This window comes from Calypte anna, chromosome 2 (assembly GCF_003957555.1).
Source record: "Calypte anna isolate BGI_N300 chromosome 2, bCalAnn1_v1.p, whole genome shotgun sequence".
NCBI classification, from domain to species: Eukaryota; Metazoa; Chordata; class Aves; order Apodiformes; family Trochilidae; genus Calypte; species Calypte anna.
Window position 1 is genome coordinate 132676975 of NC_044245.1, and position 23352 is coordinate 132700326.

A 23352-nucleotide genomic window follows, 5' to 3' on the forward strand; every position below is an offset into this window, starting at 1 on the left:
ATTATCTTAATTAAGTTTGCCAGGATTTGCATGTTGCCTGCCTGTTGCCTGGTATTTTTGCTTGCTAAAGACTATTGAATCTCTACAAATGGGGTATCCCGGGTCCAGCTCCCTGTGTGCGTTTTTTGTGCCTGTTTTGGAGCTATTCTCTAATGAATCCTTTGAAGCTGTCTCATCAGATGAAGGTGACCCAGTCCAGAAGATTGTACCTAAATCCATTAGTTTTATCCACATTCTTGACCAGCTGTAATCAGTTTCCCATATTACCCAAAATTTGAAATGCCCATATTATCCTGGGCAAGAATTATTTTTTAGTTGTTCTAATAGAGTCCCAAGGATGTTCCAGAGGCAACAGAAAAGAGAGTGACTTCTTGTTATATCCTCTCCTTGAAGAGGGTAGAAAAAGAGAAGTCCTAGAAAAAGAGAAGTTCCAGGTTCTGTGTTTAAAGCTGGTTTGTCAGCCAGTGACCTGGTTCAGTAGGGCTAGCAAGCACCTGGGCAGCCCACTCCAAAACCCTGCTGAACAATCATTTCATCTGTAACAATCTGTATTTGGCATATCTGGAAGGCAGAGAGCCATCTTCCAAGTTGGGTGCTGAGACTGGGATTCATGAGTTTCTAGCATGTGAAGAAATGTAAGCCTATGACTAATAATTTGTGCAAAAAAAGGTGTAATTTGACAGTTATAGTGTACCCCTTGCAAATTTTATGTGTTTTTACATGGATTTGAGGCAAAGAGCTTTCCAAAGATAAAATTTTAATAATTACAGTAGAATCTAACAGTTTATTCTCCTGAAAATTTGTATTTCAATGTAAAATATACAGGATAATACAACCTTCTGTCAGAGAGAGCTAAACTGAAGCTAAGCATTTAGTAACCTAGCTTTGCTGTTTTGTTTTGTTTTCCTCTTGCATATAAAGCCCACTAGGGAGCTCCAAAAGAATGACAGTAACAAAAAGAAGTAATAAGGCATCTCAATAAGCCTGATTTGCCTACTATTTTTTTAAAGATATTATTCTTTGCTTTTCTTACTTTTTATCAATAAAACATGTCATATGAGAAGCCTTTGGGACTGTTGATTCCAGCTGTGTATGTCTGAGAAGTGGTTTTATCTACTTAAAGAAATCATATTGATATTCAGATTTAACTCATGGTGTCTGATTTGGCTCAATAGTCACAAATTTAACAAGAAAAAATTCTGCATTCTGCACCTGGGATGGAGTAACTCTGGGCACCAGTATAAATTAGGGAAGGAGTGGCTGGAGGGCAGCCCTGCAGAGAGGTACGAGGGGGTCCCGGTCAGCACCGAGCTCTGCTGCGTGGCTTGTGTCACTGATGGTCAGAAGCCCCTGTTTCTTTCTCACCCTGCCGACACTCAGGTACTCACCGAGTCAAACAGCTGTGTCTGCCAAATTAACACCAGCGATTATAGTTACAGCAGATTCGGCACAATAAACATTTTAGCCTGGCATATTTTTTTAACACCTTCTGTGTGGGACACAGTGCAGCCCGGTACCGGCACCAGCACCCTCTGTGCAGCACAAGCAGCCAAGGCAGCAGCCACCGTGGGTCAGGATGGCCGAGCGGTCTAAGGCGCTGCGTTCAGGTCGCAGTCTCCCCTCGAGGCGTGGGTTCGAATCCCACTTCTGACACTTCCTTTTGGCCCACATCTCACCCCTCACCACGGCTCCTCCTCTCTCTCTTTAGCAACCCACATCTCGGGGCAGGACTCACACGCACCCCGTGCACCTTTGCTGCTCACACCAACCGGGACCTTATGTTGACCCTCCTGAGGGAGGGATCTGCCTATATTTCAGCAGCAATTCCCAAACTCAGCAACTCCGAATGCTCCATCCTGCACTTGGCACAGGGAACACCAGCCACAGACACCAGTGGGGAGAGGTGTGCCTGGAAACCAGCCCTGCAAATAGGTACCTGGTGCTGCAGCAGTCCTAATAGGATCTATCAGTGTGCCCAGGCATCCTAGGGGCATCAGGCACAGCATCACCAGCCAGTCAAAAGAAGTGATGGTTCTTCTGTATTCAATGTTGGTGCAACCTCACTTTCCATTCTAAGATTTCTTCTCATTTGCTACCAATATAACCTTTCTCTTTCAGAATTCTGTTCTCCCACCTTTTTAAGATCCATCTTGATCTGTTATACTCTAACCTGGATTATTTACCAGTACATGTTTAAGATCCCACCTTTTTAAGAACCATCTCGATCTATTATACTCTAAGGTGGATTATTTACCAGCACTTAGCCTGAGAGCAGCAAAGCTGTAACAGTGTTACAGTTTTTCCTGTACTTCTGCATGACAGTGTGCATGATCATAGTGGTAAAACACTGCATTCAGACTTCCTGCTGTAGCTTTAGTGTCAAAAGGCCCTTTGATCCCATGGGTGATTGATGGACTAGGTATTTAATTATTTCTTATTAGTCAAACCTTAAGTCAGATGAATTTAATGATTTTTCACAATAAAATATATGGGAAACTGGCTGAAACAATCACAGAACACATTAATAAATTTTTTTTTGAGACATATGCTATATTTTTGAGTTTCCAGAATTTACAAAATGCAATACACAGAATGATGAGCTGTGTCGGAATGCTACGGAAAAAAACCAAACAAAAAACAACCCAAAACAGAGGAGAACAGCAAACTGGATGTTAGCTATTGACGTAGACTGCTGGAAGGAATTAAAGAAATACCAAACCAGAATATAGAACCAGGGTCACCATGTGTTAATTAATAAATGATTTCTATCTTACTTGGTTCTGTGTGCGATACTGTCTCCAGTTATGGGCATTCACATTTTAAAAATCAAAGAGGGATGAGCAGAAATCTAGCAAACATTACCTCTAGGAAAAATGGAATTCTAAGGGGATGTTTGACCTAAAGAAGAGGCACAGTGGAGTGAGATGAGAACAGTACTTATGTGAAATGCTTTTGTGAGAGAATAAATAATTGTTTTCTGCATCTTCTGGGATAACAACGAATAATGAGCTTGAGTTGTAGCAAAAAATATTTTCTGGAAAAGGTCTGTGATGTTTAGAATAGCATAGCTGTGTTTCATAACAACATAACTATAACATGTTATAGTTAGACAAATATTTATTAGAAGTGGCTTAAGTAGATCTCTTTTTGCTTTGGGCAAAATAAGTAGTTTCCTGATGACTTTTTGCCCTCTTCTGTGTTCATGAGATTTCTGACACCCCTGTGACTCACTGATTCTTTGTTCCACCTGTCAGCCAAACACAACCTTAGCATAGTTCAGCACATCTTTGGATGTCTTTAGATTTGGGGTAATTTCCTCTTATCCTGTATAGTTTTTTGATGACTTGTAAAATAATATAATGTGTCTGCTAGAAATTGTTTCTTCTGTGAAAGGTGATTTTGTAACTTCCCCACTTACCATTAATTTGGTTCTGTTTGGGAAGGAAAATGGTAGGTCTTGCGTTGTTGAGCTTTAGAAGTAGAAGGTCACAATGTGTGTCTGCTGTCAGTGTTCTTCAAAATATGACTGGGAGAGGAAAATTAATGAACATCATCTTTAGGGGCCACAGTCATATATGAGCCTTTTCTGTTACACTAACTCCACCTTAGCTTCAGCTCTGCTTGGTGAGATGGAAGCCAAGAAGTGGAATGCTTTAATTATTTACAAAACTGGAAGTGTAACCTTTAATCTAAAAAAATGGTTCCTTGGTTCTTACAGTTCTGGACCAAAAGGTTTGAGAGTGGCACAGCCTATAGTGTGCAGCACTCCTCTGATTCCAGATGAGAACTTTACTGTGGAGTCAGCTTTCTTATATTGGCTTTTTTTACTTAATGACTTTCAAAAGATAGGATAAATACCATTGATATCAATGAATGGCAGTGGGACAACCATAGTGATTATGAATAAAAGGGATTTTTTGTTGTTGATAAAATAGCAATAAATAGCTAGACATGACAGTTGAGACTTTTAGTAAGAGAACTGTCTGAGAAGAAGCCTTTGTCAGGAAAGTCAGGAAAATCTGCACTAACATAACTTGGGCTATATTCTTCTACCAGCTAATGACTAAGCATAAATACCCTTCATATTGTATTAAGTAAATGCCATTCTCTTTTTATTTTCATCCTTTTGAATATCACAGACTAGATTAAGTGAAAGTGCTTTAGTGCCTATTTAATAAGAAACAAATGTTAAAATTACTATTTTATATCCTTCAGTACAGTTAAGTTACATGTTTTCTTTAATTTTAGGTGTAAGTAATTATCACTGGAATTCCAGTTAAATGAAAATCAGTATTATGACATTAGTTTAGAAGTCAAAATGTGAAAAAGAGAATCCATATATTTAAGATCAATCTGCTACTTCTGTTGCCTATAGTGTCTGTAATTAAGTGCAAATTAAAACCATAAAGCCTTGTTTTATGATGATAGCTACTAAACTCATGTGTGTGACATACTCGCTTTTGTCTGTCAGAGTTGTACTCATGGCTCCCTTTTGAGATAGTCCAGATAACCACAGCCAGAGCTGCTTCCTTTCTTCATTCTCCAATGGTTTCTATCTTTGTTTTGTCCGACTAGAGACTCAGGTCTCTGTAATTCTCTTCCCTGTCACTGATCACATTTAGGTGGCATTATTTTATTCTGAGGAGGGAGGACTTTTATGTATTATACAATGCAGTGCTTGTGAAATCCTGAACTGAGCTTACAGTACTACTGCATTTTATAATAGTGCAAAATAGTGCAGGAAAGAGAGCAACTCAACTGCTTTGGTCCCAGGAATTTTTCTCTCACTAGAGCTCCATTTCTGTGGAATTTCTTATGATTTTTGCAGTCCTTGTAGAACTTTGCTATATTTTGTCTGCAGCATTAGCAAATGATATATAGAAATGTGGTAACACAGTTTGTCAACTGGCTGCAAACAGATGGAGGTGAGACTGTTGTGTTGGGTTTAGGTGGCAAGTTTTTGATGGTCAGAGAAGTTCAGGGGTGGCTTCTGTGAGAAGACACTGAGAGCAGAGCAGTCCCTCTGTCTGACAGAGCACGTTCCAGCCAGCTCCAAGATGGATCCACCAGTGGTGCTGGGGGTGCCTCTGTGATAACACATTTGAGAAAAGATAAAAAAAGTTGTGTGGCATCTGTGATAGATGGGTGAGAGGAAAAAAAATGAGAGAAACAACCCTGCAGACACCAAGGTCAGTGAAGAATGAGGGGAGGGAGATGCTTTGGGTGCCAGAGCAGAGATTCCTTGCAGTTTGTGGAAAAGGTCATAGGGGAGCAAGCTGCCCCCCTGCAGCCCACGGAGGACAACAGTGGAGCAGATATTTGCTCTGCAGCCTATGGAGGACCCCATGATGGAGCAAGTGGGTCTGCTCTGGAAGAAGCTGCAGAGAGCTCACACAGGAGCAGGACTTCGGGCAGGATGTGTGACCCTGAGGGGGATGCACAGGGAAGGGTTCTGTTCCTGAAGGAATGCATCCTGTGGAAAGGACACGTGCTGGAGCCTCTGGGAGGGAGCCCAGGCAGGAGCAGGGGAACAAAATGAGGAGGAAGAACTGGCAGGACAAAACACTACAGGCTGAGTACAACCCCCTTTCTCTGTCCACTTGCATTGAGGTGAAGTAGAAGAAGTAGGAGTGAAGTTCAGCCTGGGAAAAATGGAGGGGTGGAGAACAGTGGATATAGATGTGCTTTTATTTCACACTCTCCCACTCTGTTACAGTTGATTTGCAATAAAATTAAATTAATTTCTCCCAGTTGAACCTGTTTTGCCTGAGCTGATAACTGCTGAGATGTTTCCCTGTCCCTATCTTTAGCTTTTCCATCTTATTTTCTATCTTATTACCCTTGGCCTGTTGAGGGGAAAGTAGGAGAGCAGCTGGGTGGACACCTGGCAGCCAGCCAAAGTAAACACATTTTTAAATTTTTTATTTACTACTTGTAGTAAATTTTATTTATTTATTACTATTTATAGATTTTAAACTTTAATGATCCTTTGAGAAGTTATGACCTAAATGTTGTCTTTGACTTAAAGTCTGCTTTTGAAACTACTATTTAAGAGTTCACAGATGCTTTCCTTGTGGCAGTGTAGCCAGTGCTGTAAGGTACATCACTAAATGATTTAAGTTATTAAATTTTTTTTAGTTATTAAATAATGATTTTTAAAGTTTGTTTTTGTTTTTGTTTTTGTTTTTTTTGTAAGAGGGTGATAATCTGATTGATTTCAGCTGCCTGGTTTCACTGTAGTATTATATGCTGTTACATATGTACAACTGAAGAGACAGTAAGCTGAGGGGTTGGATCTAAAAGTCAGGATGGGCCTGAAGAGGGTAAGACCTCACTTGCTACTGGAGGAAATTTTGTTGTCAAGGTATGTTTGAAAGCAGCACCCCACCTGTTTCAAATGGTGTTGGTTTCTTCAATTTTGAGAAATGTTAAGTCCATGATCTTTTGTTGTCTGTTTGGGATAGTCGTCATTTTCCCAGAGCAAAGTGTGGATAAATAGCACTGACTTCACATCTCACAGCAGCTGGAAATGAACCATTGCATCAACCACTTCTGTCTCAGTAGATTTAATTTTGTCATTAATGTTCATTGATTTCAGGTGAGCTGTTGGAAAGTACTGATTTTTTTGTTTGTTTGCTTGGGGTTTTTGTCCCTGTTACTATTTTCAGTTGTTTCTGCTATTATTTTCAGTTATTTTTAATTATTTTTTGAACTATTTTATGTTTTCCTGAAATTCAGTAGGTTTTATAATTCTTTGTACGTGCAGAGAAATAACGAAATCCTGATCACTCCTGGTTGCTCCCTGTCTGTGTGTTGTTTTCTATCCACAGGCACATCTGCTATTTAATTAAGAATAAATAATTTATAGTCAAGCAATTGTGCATAGAGAAGAAGAAGCTGTGTTTTTTTTTTCTTGCTTCAGTTTTCCATGAAACTTAGCTTTTATGATAATGTACAGGTTATAGAGGAATGTTGCCCAAAATCATAGAAAATGAAGCTGTGTGTGCTGTCATGAAGGTAAAGGAGGGCAAAATACCCAGGACAAATGGTTGTTTATATTTGTTAAATATTTATCAAATATTTTTAAATATCCTATTTAAAAGTCAATGCATTTCTTTAGCACACTCACAGAGACCATAGTAGGAAATTTTTTCTCTTCTGCTACAGTAGTTGTGTTTTGCCTTGAATTACCTGCAGGCAAAGGTGGATGATCTAACAGGGAATGAGTGACAGAGCAAATCTCTGTTGCTGCTTTGGATGTACTCTGCAGATTTTGTGGCAGAAGCTACACTGAGCTATGACACAGGAAAGATGCAGATATGTTATTGTACAGTGTAGGAGAGGAAGAAAAACAAAACAAATGGAAATGAAAAATATTGTGGGGCTTCAGGCTTCAGGGATTATATTGTTTTAAAGAGTGAAAGATGGGGGTCTAAAATTAAGAATGAAAGAAAAATTGTCAAGTGAGGTCACCTGAGCTGTCACCAGGCTGAGGAGGTAAACTGGTAGTTCTTTATTACTGTTGTAAAACATCAACTATTTAACTTCATTTTGGAAGCAGAAAACATCTGAAAAAGTTAATGAAAACTGTATGATTCAAATGAAAGCACAGCAGACATAATTAATTTTCAAAGAAGAAACTAAAAGTGTAAGAAGATTAAATTAACTGGATTACAAATGTTATCATAATAGACAATAGTATTAGAACATTGGCAACTATGTTGTTGCTGTAAATGACTTTTGAAAGATGAAATAATTACCATAGTTAAATATTTGAAGTTAATTTCTATATTTCTAAAATAATTTCCCCTCATGTATCTGAAAAAAACATAAGTACATATTAAAAATACAGAATTAATACTTCTGAGTCGCCACAAGTTTGGCTGCCCTCATAATTTACAGTAGACAAAATCAGTTATTTATGAAACACTTGATAGTGAACTGACCTTTGATCAACCACAGAGGGCAATTTGGTTTATTTCAGCACACTGGCTATTAAAGATTTCATTTACATTTTAGTTAAATCAGTCTTTACATTAGGAACTACATTGTGGTTTTCTGTAATTGTAGAGGACTTTATTTTGTTGCCTCTTTTGCTATTATTTCTCGTTTAGTTGCTTAAGGAGCCAGTAATGAATTAGGTCCAAGAGCTGCCAAACTAAACCTTTAACTGTTTACTTGAATTTTAAGGTATACATCCTTCAAGTGTTAAAGTAATTGAACAGAGCAGAAAAAAACCAAACTAGACTATACTAAGAATAATTGTGTTGTTGTGTTGTTGAATTTTTTTCCTTTTGAAGTGGTTGGTTGTGCAATATACTAAAAAGGCTGAAATAAATGATCTGAGGTGGAGTTTCATAGAGCTTAATGCCAGAGGTAATCAATCTCACTGTATCCAGTGGCCATTACATTTTTTCTGCTTAGCCCTCTGTGCTCCCAATATCTATGACTAGATATTGTTTATGGTTTTTTGAAGCATACTTTTTGGGAAGATATGGTGATCCTACCCAAGTATCCTATATACTGGATTGAAAAGGGCTACTTGCTGTAAAACCTTTTTTTAGATTGCTTTGTGCTTTAGTTTTTTTGCACTGCTTTGTAAAGTATTTGAAAATTAAGGTGTAATTTTCTTCTGTTATATATTTTGGATGTATCTACATATCACCCAGCTCCTTTAAGCAGTTCCAGACTGTTAAAAGATATCTACAGGAGAAAGCCACCTCTTTCAAGATAGGAGCCAGGGAAAAACACTTGACATACCAAAAATGTTCTACCATAGGTGATCTTGCATGGTGCTGTTTTTTTTTTCACCTTTTAGTATCTCTAAGGATATTGGTTAGTTTAGACTCGAGCACAGACCCTATGAGGAGAGGCTGAGGGATCTGGGGCTGTCCAGCCTGAAGAAGAGGCGGCTCAGGGGAGACCTCATCGCTCTCTACAACTACCTGAAAGGAGGCTGTAGACAGGTGGACGTTGGTCTCTTTTGCCAGACGACTTTCAACAAGACAAGAGGGCATGGTCTTAAGTTGTGCCAGGGGAAGTTTAGGTTAGATATTAGAAAGAATTTCTTTACGGAGAGGGTGATCAGACACTGGAATGGGCTGCCCAGGGAAGTAGTGGATTCTTCGTCCCTGGAGATATTTAAAAAGAGACTGGATGTGGCACTCAGTGCCATGGTCTGATAACTGCAGCAGTAGTGGACCAAGGGTTGGACTTGATGGTCTCTGAGGTCCCTTCCAACCCAGCCAATTCTATGATTCTATGATTCTATCAGAATGTGTTTTTCTAAGTGCCAGCAAATGAAGAACTTTTCATAAGGTATACTTTTTAGGTTTAATTCTGTCTCATTGAAACACTCTGAATAGCAAGTTTCTGTATATGTTTTTCATCTCCGATGGCATGTTGTTTTAGTGGGTGATTTAGCAAGACCAGGAAAGTGTTTGTGTATTATTGCATTCTTTTGGAAGGACCCATCAACACAGAGGCCCTGCCTTTGGGGTGCAAATATAAAGAGCTTAGAGTGGTATGTTTGTTAAATATTGCATGGGCACTTCGCAGCATATTTGTGAAGTCTGAATAATGTTTAAGAACCTTAGATTCTTTAACCTTACTAGTTTTTTGTTGTTGTGTTCTTTTTTGTTTAAAGTGGTTATGAGTGGCAATATACAGCAGTAAGTGGTTTTGGTAACTGACAAAATTTTTTTTCTACTGAGTGATTGCTTTGAACTAAAATAGAATTAGGAATATTTTTTGTTAACTTCATGCTTTGCTTGTCTGTTGATTTGTTTCTCAGCAGTCTTTTTCCAAAGATATCTTGAACTAACTGAATACCATGTCTTGGAATTGTACTTTCCATTTTGCTGCAACCACAATACATGTATCGAAAGCCATCATATATTGTCTTTATTGTGGCAGTATATCAAAACTTTCCTGAAGTATAAAAAAAGTTTAATCCCTGTTAGCTCTCATTATCACTTCATCATACTGTAACCTCAGTAAGCATGACCTGTTCTGTGTAAATCCATGTAATTTTTTACTTGGCTAAGTAATGAACTAGAGTTCTCTTATTTTAATTTTTTAATAATTTTTTTCTTCACTTGTTTGTTGCTTTTTCTTCTTCTAAAAAAAGTAGAATGGTGGTAATAGACTTGCTTTATATGCTCCAATGCTCTGAGTACAGGAGTCACTCCCTTTCCATTCTTTAAGTTATTTCTTTTGAACTGGTTAAATTCTATGTGTAGTTCTTTTTGTTTCAAACGTAACAATTTGCAAAATTTTTGCATTTGGTTGTGTGATGTGACTCAGTTTTTACCATTGCCTGTGCAAGCTGTTTTGTTCTGCTCTTACTTTTCAAGGCTTACTGTGCATGGTGGTGTTTAATTTTTCAGGTCTTGCCTGTGTAAGCACACTGGAGGCTGTGTTCACACTGGCCCTTGTCTAGCACAGCTGTAGTTGGCCACTTAGCCAGGGGCAACAGCTATCTGCAGGCTTTATCTGGGTGAGACTCCCCACATCACTCTGCTTATCAGGAGTCAGTTATCCAACATTCAAATTGAAAGTTTGTCATTTGAGACAAAAGCTGGACTGGAACCTCACACCTTCCATTCTTTTCTTTCTTTTTACATAGACTCATGGAATGCAAGCTGGAGCATAGGAGGTTCTGTGTAAACATAAGGAAGAGATTTTTTCAGTGTGGGGGTTACAGAACACTGAACCAGTCTGCCCAGTGAGGTTGTGGAGCCTCCTCTGGAGACATTCAAACCTGCCTGGATGTGTTGCTGTGGGACCTACACGAGGTGATTCTGCTCTGGCAGGAGAGTTGGACTTGATCTCCAGAGGTCCCTTCCAACCCTTGACATTCTGTGATTCTGTGATGGCATCACAGGATAAGTCAAATTAGAGGGGACCTTAGAAGGGATCTCATCTGAGCAAAGTCATCTGTGAGATTGGTTCAGGTTGTTCAGGGCTTTATTCAAACAGGTTCTCAAAAGCTTGAAGCAGGCAGTCTGCACAACTGCTCTGGGCAGTCTGGTCCATGGCTGAACTGTGCTCCTGGCACACAGCACCATCAGACCTCACTGCAAATAGTCCAGCTCTGTCTTCCTAATAACCTCTCTGTTGATACTGGAAGGAGCCATTATGTTCCCTGAAGCCACGCCTTCTCCAGGCTGGAGCTTCCTAGCTTCCCCAGCATCTCCTGACAGGGCAAGTACTTTGGCCTAACTAAGCTGAGAGCCCTATGCTTTACTTGCTCCCGTGTGTCTGTGTCTTTCTTGTGCAAAGGGGAGGGTGCAGAACTGGATGAAGTATTCCAGGAATGGTCTGGTGGTCTGTGAATAAGGGCGGATGGTTCCTTCCCTCTATCTGCTAACCGTGCTCCTGCTAAGAAATTGTGGGATGCTGTTGTCCATCTCTACAGCCAGGGCATGCTGCTGGCTTGTGCTCATCTTGCTGTCCCTAGGGCCTTTCCGGCCAGGCAGCTCCCATTCTATGCCACTGCAAGAGTTTCTTCCTTCCTGAGTTTAAGACTTGTATTTTTGTCCTTGCTGAATTTCATAAGGTCCCTGTCAGCTCATTGCTCCAGCCTGTCCAAGTCTCCCTGGATGACAATCCTGCCCTTAAGCATATCAACTGTTCTCCCCTAATTTGGTGCCATCTGCAAACTTGATAATGGTGCAGTCCATTGCCTCCTCCAAAGAAAAGAGCTGCTTTTGTCATTCTGTATGAACATTTTATGCCATTTTATCACTATAACACAATTGTTTCTTAACAGAATACATTTTTATTCTCAGTACTTGTACTCAGCATAGGTTTGAGCAGTTGGTGTGAATAGCAGTAAATTATGCTTAAATACATCTGTTGCAAACTAAAATGCTTACTGAGATTTTGCATCAGTTTTACTATATAAAATGTCATCTTTAAGACATAGTTTTAGAAATCACTGTTGCTACTAATAAATGTCTCATTTTGGAAGTCATAGCTTTCAGAATACATATCCAAGCAGATAAAAGATATTTCTCATCTATTCTAGTGCAAAGGAAGTTTTTGTACTTTCAGCAGCCTTTCTTAGCAGGTTGATGTGGAGAGAAGAGCAATGGCTCTCCTTGCTTGTTCTGCCACTTTGCCCTGGGAATGGTACTTTCCACCAGAGAGGGGTGAGGTTCAGCTGAAAGGCAGTAGCTGACACTCAGTTACCCGTGCTAAGCCAGTCAAATGGTATGGGAAATATTTCAGTGCCAGAACTTTCTGTGCAAGGGGAAAAATGTCTGAAGTCCAAAACAAAGCTTTGTTAGATAATTTTGGTGTTAATATTTGTTTTTTGTTCAAAAAAATTATATAATTGTACCACAAGGAGGAGGAAGGTGGTGCTGCCAGCAAAGTGCTGACGTAGGTACCAACATATCCAACACTTCACTCTTCTGACTTTTGCACCAGTCACCTTCAAGGGAGGATGCTTCAGCTACTCAGTAATTTATACCTGTTGTTTTTCTTTGAATATTGTGTCCTGTTTTCTGGGGAACTGCAATACCCTATTTAGTTGCCAATGTTATTATTTACCATCTAGGAAAAGCCAGAAGTGTCAAAGCCCTTTAATTAAAATTCTTCTCTGAGCTGCATATCTGACAGTGTAGGCATAGTTTAGGCTCCCAGTTAGCCTGACAATCACCAAATAGGGAACTTGGAGTGTGGTTTCCCAAGATATGCACAGAATGTGCATGCCTTAGATCCATTAATTTTCAATTAGAGTGGACACTTGTCTTGCTTAAAGGCTTTAGAAATTCCAATCAAGACAGCTTAATATGAAGCATGCATGCATTTGTTATGCTTTCCATGTAAAGAGACTGATATTAGTCAGTGACAGGGGTAGAAATTGCATAGGAAAAAACTGTACTTCAGACTGTTGATATTTGTGCTGCTTTCTGAGCTGCAAAGCTGTGATTCTGAAACAAGAGGGCACGGAAAGGAAATCTGTTCTAAGACAGTGTTAGGGATCATGTAGCCACACAAATCCAAGATGAGGTGTGCTCAAGGGTGCTGAAAAATCCGATTTATCTTTGAAAAGTCGTGGCAACAGAATAAAATTCTTAATGACAGCAAATGTCACAGCCAGCTAATAACTAGTGAGGTCCCTCTGGGTTCAGTACTGGGACCAGCACTCCTCAGCATCTTCATTAATTATATCAGTGATGGGATGGAGTGCAGTCTCAGCATGCTGGCAGATGACATCAGATAGCAGGCAGCACTCGGTGTGCTGGAGGGCAGTGCTGCTTTCCAGGGGGACCTGGGCAGGCTGAAGAAATGGGCTGACAGAAACCTCATCAAGTTCAGCAAAAGCAAATGCAATGTCTTGCCCATGGGATAGAATAACCCTGTGTAAAAGAATGGGCTGGGAACTACCTGCCTGGGAAGGAGTACTGCAGGAAAGGGGTCTGAGGGGCCTAGTAAATGGCAATTTGAATGTGAGCCAGCACCTTGTCCTTACAGCAAAGAAAGTCCACCTGCATCCTTCAGCTGCATGAGCAAGAGTGTAGCCAGCAGTTCAGAGAAAGATCCTTCCCCTCTATTTGGCATTTATGAGATTAACTGGAATACCATGTCCAGTTTTGGGCTACCCAAGAGCAAGAACAATGTTTATCTATGGTGATCAAGCAAGGTGGTCAAAGGATCTGTGTAAAATGGCATATGACACAAGGCTGGATTGACTCAGACTTAAGAAGAGATGGCCAAGGGGAGACCTTAGTGCTGTCAGTGAGTACCTGATATAGTGAAGGTGGATCTAGATTTTTCTCCAAGATACAGAGTAAGAGGCAGTGGACACAATTTTAACATAGAAAAGTGGTTTTTATTGTGATGGTGGTGAAGTACTGGAAACTGGCTATCAGGAAAGGTTGTGAAGGTGCTCAAGACTCACTGGACATATCCTGAGAAATCTGATCTGATTACATCTTTGAGCTGAAGGTTGGACTATGCAGTTCCTCCTGATGTAATTATACTATTATTTTATATTTTTTCATAATTGTGTATTTTATATAAAGGTTTGAAATTTATTTCTGTTCAAATAATAACATTTGCGAAGTCCACACTAGTTGGCCCACCTCAGGAAATTTCTTACTTATATTAATGCATTATTTCTGGAAAAATTACTCCATTTCCTAAGGGAGCCATTCAAAAATTGAGCACCACTGAAATACAGTTAAGATGTAAATTTATGGAGCTGTGTTTAGACTGGCAATTCAGGAAGAGCTTGTTTAGTTGCTTTTTGGAACCTGAATTTCACTCGGGCACATGAATTCTCCTCTCAGAGGCCAGGGCTTTTATAGATGCTGTACCATCACTTAGCATTATACCCAACTCTTTTGTTGAATAACTGCTGACAACCTCAGGTTTAAGCCCTACCTGTAGGATTTGGTCTTAGGTTTTTAAACTTTTCTCTTCTGTTTGTTAACCATTATATTATTTGTCTAACCTTTGTATTTGCCAGGTATTCTCTGAAGTTGTACTAGAAGACGTTTACTAATCTACTTTCTGTTCAGGATATTAAAATCAAGGTCCTGAATTGCTTGATCTAAAAGTCTCTTTCTTATCCAGGTCAAAAGGAACAGCCTGTGCAGAGCAGTGCATTCGTAAATGTGAAACAAGGCCACACCACCATGTTTAACACTAAGAGGTCAGTTCTCATCTTTTTTCTTTTATTGTTATACTTTCATCTCCAAAAAAAATAGTGTGGCTGTTGTGAATCTGAGCTGAAAATTTTGCATTTTCTGAATATATAATGCACAAAATACATCAGCTAGATATATTGCTCCATTATATTGCTTGTTTTTTCTTCATTGCTGGTATACTTTAATTGACAGATATGTGGCATACAGGCCATGTAGCTCAAAAACAAATAGTGTCTCCATTGCTTTATGGGTCACAGCAAGAATGCCAAAGAAGACACTCTGCTACTCCTGGAGAGTATTCCTCCTGCTTTCTGTGTGCGGAAAATAACACCAAGACAACAAAACTTGAATGTAAGATAGGTTCTTTTCTGCCATTTTAGGGAGTCCATTGAATATAAGGTAACCTTCATCTCTTACTTTGCATGTTTCTGTGTCATTCGCCAAATACCAGAAAGGTCGACATGTTGAATCCATGAATTCAGCTTCCTGCACTCTTTAAATACTCCTCTTAAGCATCAGTTGTGCTCCTGTGTCTGTCAGCAGACACCATAGGTTGCTTCTCCTTCCTGCAGCTGCTGAAGCCATGGCAGCACCTGAGGCACCTTGCCAGGTTCCACCTTCTGCACCTATGGGTCTTCCCCAGGGGAGTGTGATTTATCTGTGGAACAAGATACCATATACCATTCATCCTCTGTGTGAATTCCCTGGTTTTCTTGCTTGTTGGTAGGCTTTTAGGGTTTTAATAACAAACTAGAGAAGGACTTGAACACTTGTGTTTCAGTCACATGGCAGCCTAGTGAAATGTTTGCCCCATGCAGTAGCACAGCACCTTTAATCTGGTACCTGAAAAAGAGGCTCAGTAGGGTTGGCTGGCTTGCCCTTAAGAAGTAGCACATGTGAAGCAGCATCTTGCATGCCTGCAGGAATCAGAGGTGGCAAATAATAAGAAAAATCAACATGGTTTTCCGAGGCATCAATTACTGCACCAGCTATACAAGGCTTTATGAAAATGAAACTTTAAATCTTTTTTTTAGGTAAATACAGAGTCTATTCTTTTGTCCGTATGATGAGCTTATGATAACTGTTGCTGAGGGTATAGAACTGTAAACTTTCCATTTGAGGATTTCTGTTTTCAATTGATTGCCTTCGTAGAATATTATGACTCAAGTTAACCATTCTGCTAAAAGAATTAATTTATTACATTGCATTATATTCAGATGAATTAGTTATTCTTTGCCATTGTCTAATGTTACCCCATATGAACTCCCTTCTGGACTGATCTAAACATATTTTTTAATCTCACAATAGTTCCTTTATTTTTTTTAACCATTATTAAGCAGTGGCAAAATGAAGAATTGTGTTTGATTGGTAGCAGAAGACTGCTTAAAACTACTGAGAGTTTTTAAAAAATCTTTGATCAGTAAGTTACTTCTCTTCCTAAAACAAAATAATGTGATTCCTTGGTAATATTGTAAGGAGAAAAGCTATTTTTCTGCAGGAAAGGATAATTTATGGTTTATTTTCTTGTACAATTAGTTTTGCTAATAATAATCTACAGAAGACATTTAGCATGATTACAAAACTCAGGCTCAAAACCTAAATTATTTCCTGTGACCAAATCTTTGGAAGGTATCAGGTATTGGGTATCCCAGCTCTGATTTTATTTGTACTTTTCTCTTAGTTTTGCATACAAATTTTATTTTTAGTGGATTATCCCTATTGAATGGACTGAATAATAAAATTGATTAAAATCGATAAAAGTGACTGCCCTGTCAGAAGACCTGTGACAAAATTCGTAAGTAAGGAAGGTATTTCTCCTCTGGTTAATAAGAAGCTGTGTTGTTTATGTGAACTGACATCCCTAACAAAGTAGTGAATTCCACTTGATTTCAATTCAGTTTGAGAGCTGATCCCATGCTTTTAAATGCTGAACTGTTGTGGGTTCTCTGTCTTGTGTTGTATTTTGCTCTTATCTATTTCTCTATCAGGTTAATTTTTCTCCAGTTAATTAAATCCACAGTAGACACCAGAACTGAAATAGCAGTGGGAAGTATGTACACCAATGAGTTTCTGGTGTGTTGTATTACTTGTGTTGTGTAAGAGCACTTGCTGATACCATGGTCCTCCTGTATGAAAATGGATTTAGAGAAGGGATTTTATTTGTGCAAACCAGGTTCATATGTGGAAGCTGCTCTGCAAAGCTAGGCCCCCAATAAGCACATCCTCAGGCTTTGCAATAAACTCTATTTATTTACCACTGGCATCACAATGTTCAGGAGTACCCTTAACCTGTGGTTATACACACTCTTCAGTTTGGAAACGTCATGTGTTATAACTCATTTAAATTATGTCGATGCAGCTGGAGAGTATTTCTCCTGGATGGTATGCTCAGTTCTCTTTTCCTTTGCTAGCCTAGATCAGAATGCTTCAAAAGAAGCCCTGTGAGACAAATGTAACCCTTCGTGCCAGCCATTTGGTCCCTCAATGAGGGAGACCACATTTGCTTAGCAGACTGAAGCAAATGTGAGAAACAGGAGGTGAGAAGTATGAGAACATTTGCATGAGTGTGTATGGAATCTGGCTCAAACTCTGAAGGTATCCCTTTTTTGAGAAGCCTTGCACATGGCATATGTTTGAATTGCCGTTGTGGATGTTACCATCTTGATCCTGTGAAGTGCACAGAATACCACTCTGGATAGTTAGAAGTTGGCTGCCACATCAATGTCTGAGTTGTCTCCTGCTCTCAGTGTGCGATGTCTCCTTCCTCGTCCATTGGTTGCTCCTGGAGAAGGTCTGTAGACCTAAGAAAGCAGCCAGAGCTTGTGTTGCCAGTGCTTAGGCTGTTGAGGGCTACTGTTACTATGTTTACTCGAGGAATTTTGGAGGGAAGAAAGAAAAGGAAAAAAAAAAAAAAAAAGAGAAAAAAAAAGAGAAAAAAAAAAAGAGAAAAAAAAAAAAAAAAAAGAAAAGGAAAACAAAAAAAGAGGGAAAAAGACTGATTTCTAGGCACCCTGATTGCCCCGGTGTGAACTCAGAGTTTATTTTTATTGTGGTCATCTCTGTGAACAGCATTTTATTTATAGGGTGTGACTCCAGCCTGAGTCGCTGGTGGCTGATGCAGCTGAGAGCTTCTGTTGTATCTGATGGTGCTTGGTGCCAGGCTGTGTGAGTGGCAGTGATGACAGCTTTGGCCAGTAGGCCTGGAGTTTCATAACACAGCAGTTATTTCTGGAGGCAAATAGTTTTCTTTCCAAATCATTCCCATCAGCCTCTAAAATGATAGTAAATTTTCTTAGGCCAAGTCTGTCAGCAACAATTTAAGTCCTGGGATAAGTGGAATAGCAGATCTTTCTACAGTGTCTGCCTCTTTTGGCATGATTATAATCTTAGGTGATCACTAAGCTGGGCAAATAATGTGACTGGTAGAGAAGGAGGATGAAGAAATTTGGAAAGACATATCAGCTTTTTGGTCACTGGCAGTTACTGGCTCCCTAATTTCATATCTGACTTTGATTAGAAACTTAAAGAAATACCATTCATTTATAAGCTCCTGATATGAACAAACTGTAGTGTTTTCAAGATAAGATAACCCTAGATTACTGTGTTCTTTTCTCCTTAGCTGCAGAAAGGCTGTGTTTAAACATGGTTTCTAAATTTCATGGGTTTTATTAGCATTAGTCCTGGACTGTTCCTATGTTTGCTCTTATACCTCTGCAAGGTACTAAAGCATGGCCAGGGGATGGCCATGGAACTCTGTCCATTCCTGAACACTAAGAGGTTATGTCTGGTTTTTTATTTGGGATTTTTTAAGTGTAGAAAAATAATTACCTGCTTTGATCTAAATGCACATGATTCTCACTTTCACCTTGCTTTTGCTTTTTAATTGGAATTGACAACATTTGAATGAAGCTATAACATGCTTAGTCTCTTCTGCTCTGTTATGGAATTAACTTTCTTATGTTTAAGTTTATATTAATTAATTAACATTTTCTCAGTTGCATTTTTACAGAGGTCTATTTTACAATAAAACTCTATGCCACTTTGAGTAGAGCCTTTCAAAATCATTTGCATGAGCAAACCAGTCAACATGGCACGTATCTTTTTGTTAGAGTTATCTCAATTTCTACACCAATTCCATGCTGCGGGTGTAATATTCAGAATTATTTAACTCTCTGTTTCTTTGCTAATATCTTGGAGTTCTGTAAAAATGTCCAGTTATTAGTTGCATATTTTAATTACAGAATTACACTTGAAATTCAGTTCTAACAATTAATACCATAACTTCCTTCTTCAAAAGTGGCTGACACATCTCAGTGACTGCAATAATTTTTTTTCTGTCCAGAATGTGTGTTTATTTACTTCTCCAGTTGATCTCAAGCAATTAATACCTAAGCAAAACTGCAGACACCTTTCAGGTCATGTTTCCAGTTCCTTCATGCTTTAGAAGATTCAGGGGGCACAGTTTCTGAGCAAGACAGTTAAGATATATTGGGTATGTGGCTCAGCTCAATAAACAGTGATATGTACCCTGTTACACCCTGTTCAAACTCCTGCTGAAGAGCAAGCCCATGGCATTTCTGAATTCAGTGGAATTATTTTGCTCTTATTCTAGAAATCAGGATTTCACCAGAATTTTTGAACAATGCTGTTTCTCAGTAGTATGCAGGATGAGGCAAGTGTTGTTTGGTTTGGCTTTTCAAGAAACACATTTGGAAGAAAAATATGCCAAGGTATAAACTGAAGGTCAGTCTTGCTGAATGATGAAGTCAATTGAAGTTACTTATGCCCCAGTGCAATCACTTTTTCCTGCAGAGGAAAGGATGAAGACATTTCACAGATAATGATGAACTTCTCCTCATGCTCAGATTTTGTGCTGATCTTGGGCCTCTGTGCCCTGCAGGTATCTCCAGATGTTGATATGTTTCCAGTCTTGGCAGAACTGCATGTGCTAGATTCCATCTGTAAAAGTAACTTTGTGACATTTCTCTCATTTTTAGGAGATGAAGTCTGTAGATTAGAGAATTATCAGTGCTGCCACACATGAAACCTAGTGTCAGTTTTAAAAAGCTCTAGTTTAATTTCAACTTCTATGTGAAAGGCACCTCACAGAGGTGACGGTATCTCAACTCTGCTGCCTCCTTCACACGTAAGAATAGCTACACTACTGGTCAGAAACACATTTTCTTCTGGGGATTGCTTTCCAGATACATCTCTGAAACCTTTTTAAGCAGAATTGCTACCACATAATGAGAGCTGTTGTCATGTCCTGCAGACTTTTTCAAATGCTTCTGGAAATTACATATTTTCTCCATTTCTTTGGATGCTTTTTTTGTTAAACCCTGCCCACACTCATGGCACTGTATCAGCAGCAAAAGGCTTTTCTCCCTGTATCTTTATTTCCTAACAAAAATGCCATTAACCTGGTATAAACCAAACCTTGTTTCACAGTGTGGTATGTCTTCATCCTACCTGTATGCATATAGCCCTGGGGTTACATTTTCAATGTGGTGAATAGTAGATATCTGCACAGATCCTGTTGGCTGCTAATAGGATTTGTTCATGCTGCTCCCTGACATCTTTTTAAACACTCATAGTGGTGATTTATTTTATTACAGTGTTACAGGAGACACTTTGTAAAGTGTATTCTGATTCTGTATTCAGCAGCATGAACCACTCCGAGGGAAAGGGACCAAGTATATGTCTGAGTCTGTGCTGTATTGCCACAGAAAGTGGACATAGGTTGTTGGCTCCATATTTATGTGGCCATAAATTGCCTGTTTTGCTGACACTTTAAATGAAGGAGAGCATTAGCACTGCTGGTTTTCTGGCAGGAAGCCTAAGAGGAACTTGGTATGCCATGTGTGTCTAGCTAATGCCACTTCCATGGAAAGTTTTGATTAAGTACTTTGTGTATTGAGAGGAAATCAGAGGCACTTGGAGGAAGAAAGCTTATCTGCTCCAGACTGATTGAAGAGTAATTTGGTGAGAGCACTAAATGACTTTCAATTAATTGAAAATTTTTTTCTTAAATATTGCCAGAAAGTACAAGAAAATCAGTCTGAATGGGAGACTATAAATTAATCTGTAGATCTAGTCCATTCTCTCCGTACTTGCTGGAAGATGTCACAGTAATACAAGTCAGAGATGTTGGGCTTCTGAAAATAATCTGATACACTGGATTTCATTAAGCTCCCTAATTGTAATTATCAGAACACTGGAAGCTGGTTTGTCTACAGCCAGTATTTTGATTTGTCATTTCTGTAACAGTTTTTAAGCTTATAAACATCCAATAATTCTTTTTAATACAGGTATAATTTTGATAGCAAATGTTATATAACTAAGTAGCCATATTAAAATTATAGATGTTGAAATTGAACTTATTGCATGGGAATTTTAGCTCTGCTTCCTGGTTCTCATAGTTATGGGAAGAAAATTGCCTCAGTTCTTCTCAGACTGTCTTGAAGGACTGCTCTGTGAAAAGAGCAGTTCTCAAGAGCAGGAATATTTCATTTACCACTAGTTACAGTGCATGATTTATTCTGTAATATGCTTGGTGTATGAGTCATTGTTCTAGCTGCATTACAGCAAAGCCAGGAGGGCCAACCCAGGTTTGTACAGGGCTTCTTATGTCATGCTGTGTTCTCCTTAATCCCTGTAATCTTTTTATGGCCTCAGTAGGGTGTTACTTCCACCCTTTTATCCATCTTTCAACCAAGATAGAAAATCTGCTTTATTACTCACTTAGTTTTTCTTCCAGGAGAAATGGAGCTTTCTCAAGAACCTATCCAAAAATGTAAAAAACTCTGTAAGGCCCTAGTGATGACCATACAGTGTTAGCTTTTGTCCCTGTTTGATCTTCCATCTTTAACACAGCTCAAGATACTCTTTGCAATAAATAACCAGAGTGAAAGCACAACACCAGCACAACTTTTGAAATGGCCAACTCTTTTTTTTCCTCTGTATAATGAGTCATTGGTCAGCTCTTCCTAGTAATCTTATTTTAAATACTTATTCTCCTGTGAACTGTACTGTCAGATGAAACATTCCCTCACCCCAAGGCCTCAGGTCTTTTTGTTTCTTAACATGGACAAGGTTGTTTTCTAAACACAGAATTCTAGGTCTGATTTCATAATGTTTTTCTCTGTTTCTGATGAAAAAGTGAATCTGAAGACTGGAATAAATAAAGCTTCTTTCTTTATTCTCATGTATAATGAGATGCCATTTCAGAGGTATACATCAGATAGGGAGACTCATAGGAAGGGGAAAAATGAGTGCAACAGATGCCTCATAAGAGACAAATGCTATTTATGAGGAAAGTTCCAAGACTGAAAGATGCCATCAAAAGGTTATTTACCTTTAAGCAAATCATTGCATTTTTCCTGAGTTTTTCTAATGTGAAAGATGAGAAATAGTTTGGCATTTATTATCAAAAACTAGTTGTAAACAGAATTACCTCTGGGTGTTACTGAGCAATGCTAGATGCCTCCACTGCTACTGAGAGACAAACAAAGGAATCCTTAAGGAAAACATGGGGAAAGGTCAGAACCCAGAAAAATGAAATATCTCCAAATATTTCAATTAAAGTAAAGACTGCTACGGTCTCAAACCCTTGGTGAGATCATTACTTCACGTGAAGTTAGAGCAGTGGTCCCATGCAGAGTGGAGGGAGACCTGAGAAACATTGCCCTTATTGTAATCCCTGCCCCATACAGCAGCTGCCCAAATCCCTGCCCAAACCAGGACAGCAGCCTTGCACACAGCCTCAGGCAGTGCATAGGCAGGCTCTGGAATTTGTTGCAGCATCATGTGAATGCTAAAAAGTTCAGAAAATATAAGAAAAAGCTTTTTTTCATGTGAAGGTGGTCAAACAGTGGAACTGATTGCCACAAGGTTGCATGGTCTCCATCCTGGAAGATAATCAAAACCCAACTGGTTATGGCCCTGAGCAGGCTCTGAGCACGAGGACTGGAGGATCCCCTGAGGTCCCCAAACAGCCTTGGTGACTTTTTAGTCAGTTGCAGTCTATGAAACACATTATGAATCCTCTGAACCTCAATTCCCAGAAGCAGGAGAGTTTTGTCCTACTGTTTGCCACTGTCCCCATTAATTTGTCCCTTAAGGCTGGTTTTGGCCACCATCCCAAAGGATGCTGAGCTCAGCTGACCATTGTCCTTATCCAGCATGAATTTTCCTGTATGTATTGAGAGGATACTGGGCTGGAATGCAGATAAGGGCTAGGTCTAATTATGGAGGAGAAGTTATTTAGGAGAGGAGGGTAAAGCAATGCAGCTAAACCTGTGATCCATTCAGAGAAGCCAAGGAGGAGTCCTGATACTTGTTTCTTCTCTGGGCATTGTAACTCAGGGCAGAGATAGTAGAAATCTGGCCAGTGCCAGTGTCCCCAGCCCAATCCATCTGGACTGCTGGTGCAGCTCAGGGCAAGGCAGACTGGTACCCTGCACTCACCTCTTCTCTGCCAGAACTCAAAAAAGCTTCCTCTCAATTTTCACTTTGTTTAGTCCAGTTGTTGGGGCCCTGACATTATCCAAAGAGCAAATCAAATCGACATTTGTGACATTTGACCACTAGGCAGCTGGGAGGCTTCAATTTGTGTTATAAAAACTATTTAGTTACACCTGTTTAATAAATAGGATGATCACATTAATAGGTAGCATCTTGTTAAGATGTG

The 23352-nt window shown here is 39.3% G+C and overlaps 1 protein-coding gene and 1 non-coding gene across 2 annotated transcripts in view; both read left to right on the forward strand.

Moving 5' to 3' along the window:
• Positions 1 to 23352, forward strand: part of OXR1 (oxidation resistance 1) — a 251858-nt gene that overhangs the window by 21691 nt on the left and 206815 nt on the right. Inside the window, exon 2 of the mRNA XM_030445954.1 lies at positions 14590 to 14668. Coding sequence (XP_030301814.1) covers positions 14652 to 14668 — 17 coding nt within the window. The 5' untranslated portion in view covers positions 14590 to 14651. The remainder of the gene's footprint in view (positions 1 to 14589; positions 14669 to 23352) is intronic.
• TRNAL-CAG lies at positions 1571 to 1653 on the forward strand. The gene has a single exon. It is a non-coding gene; the product is annotated as a tRNA-Leu (tRNA).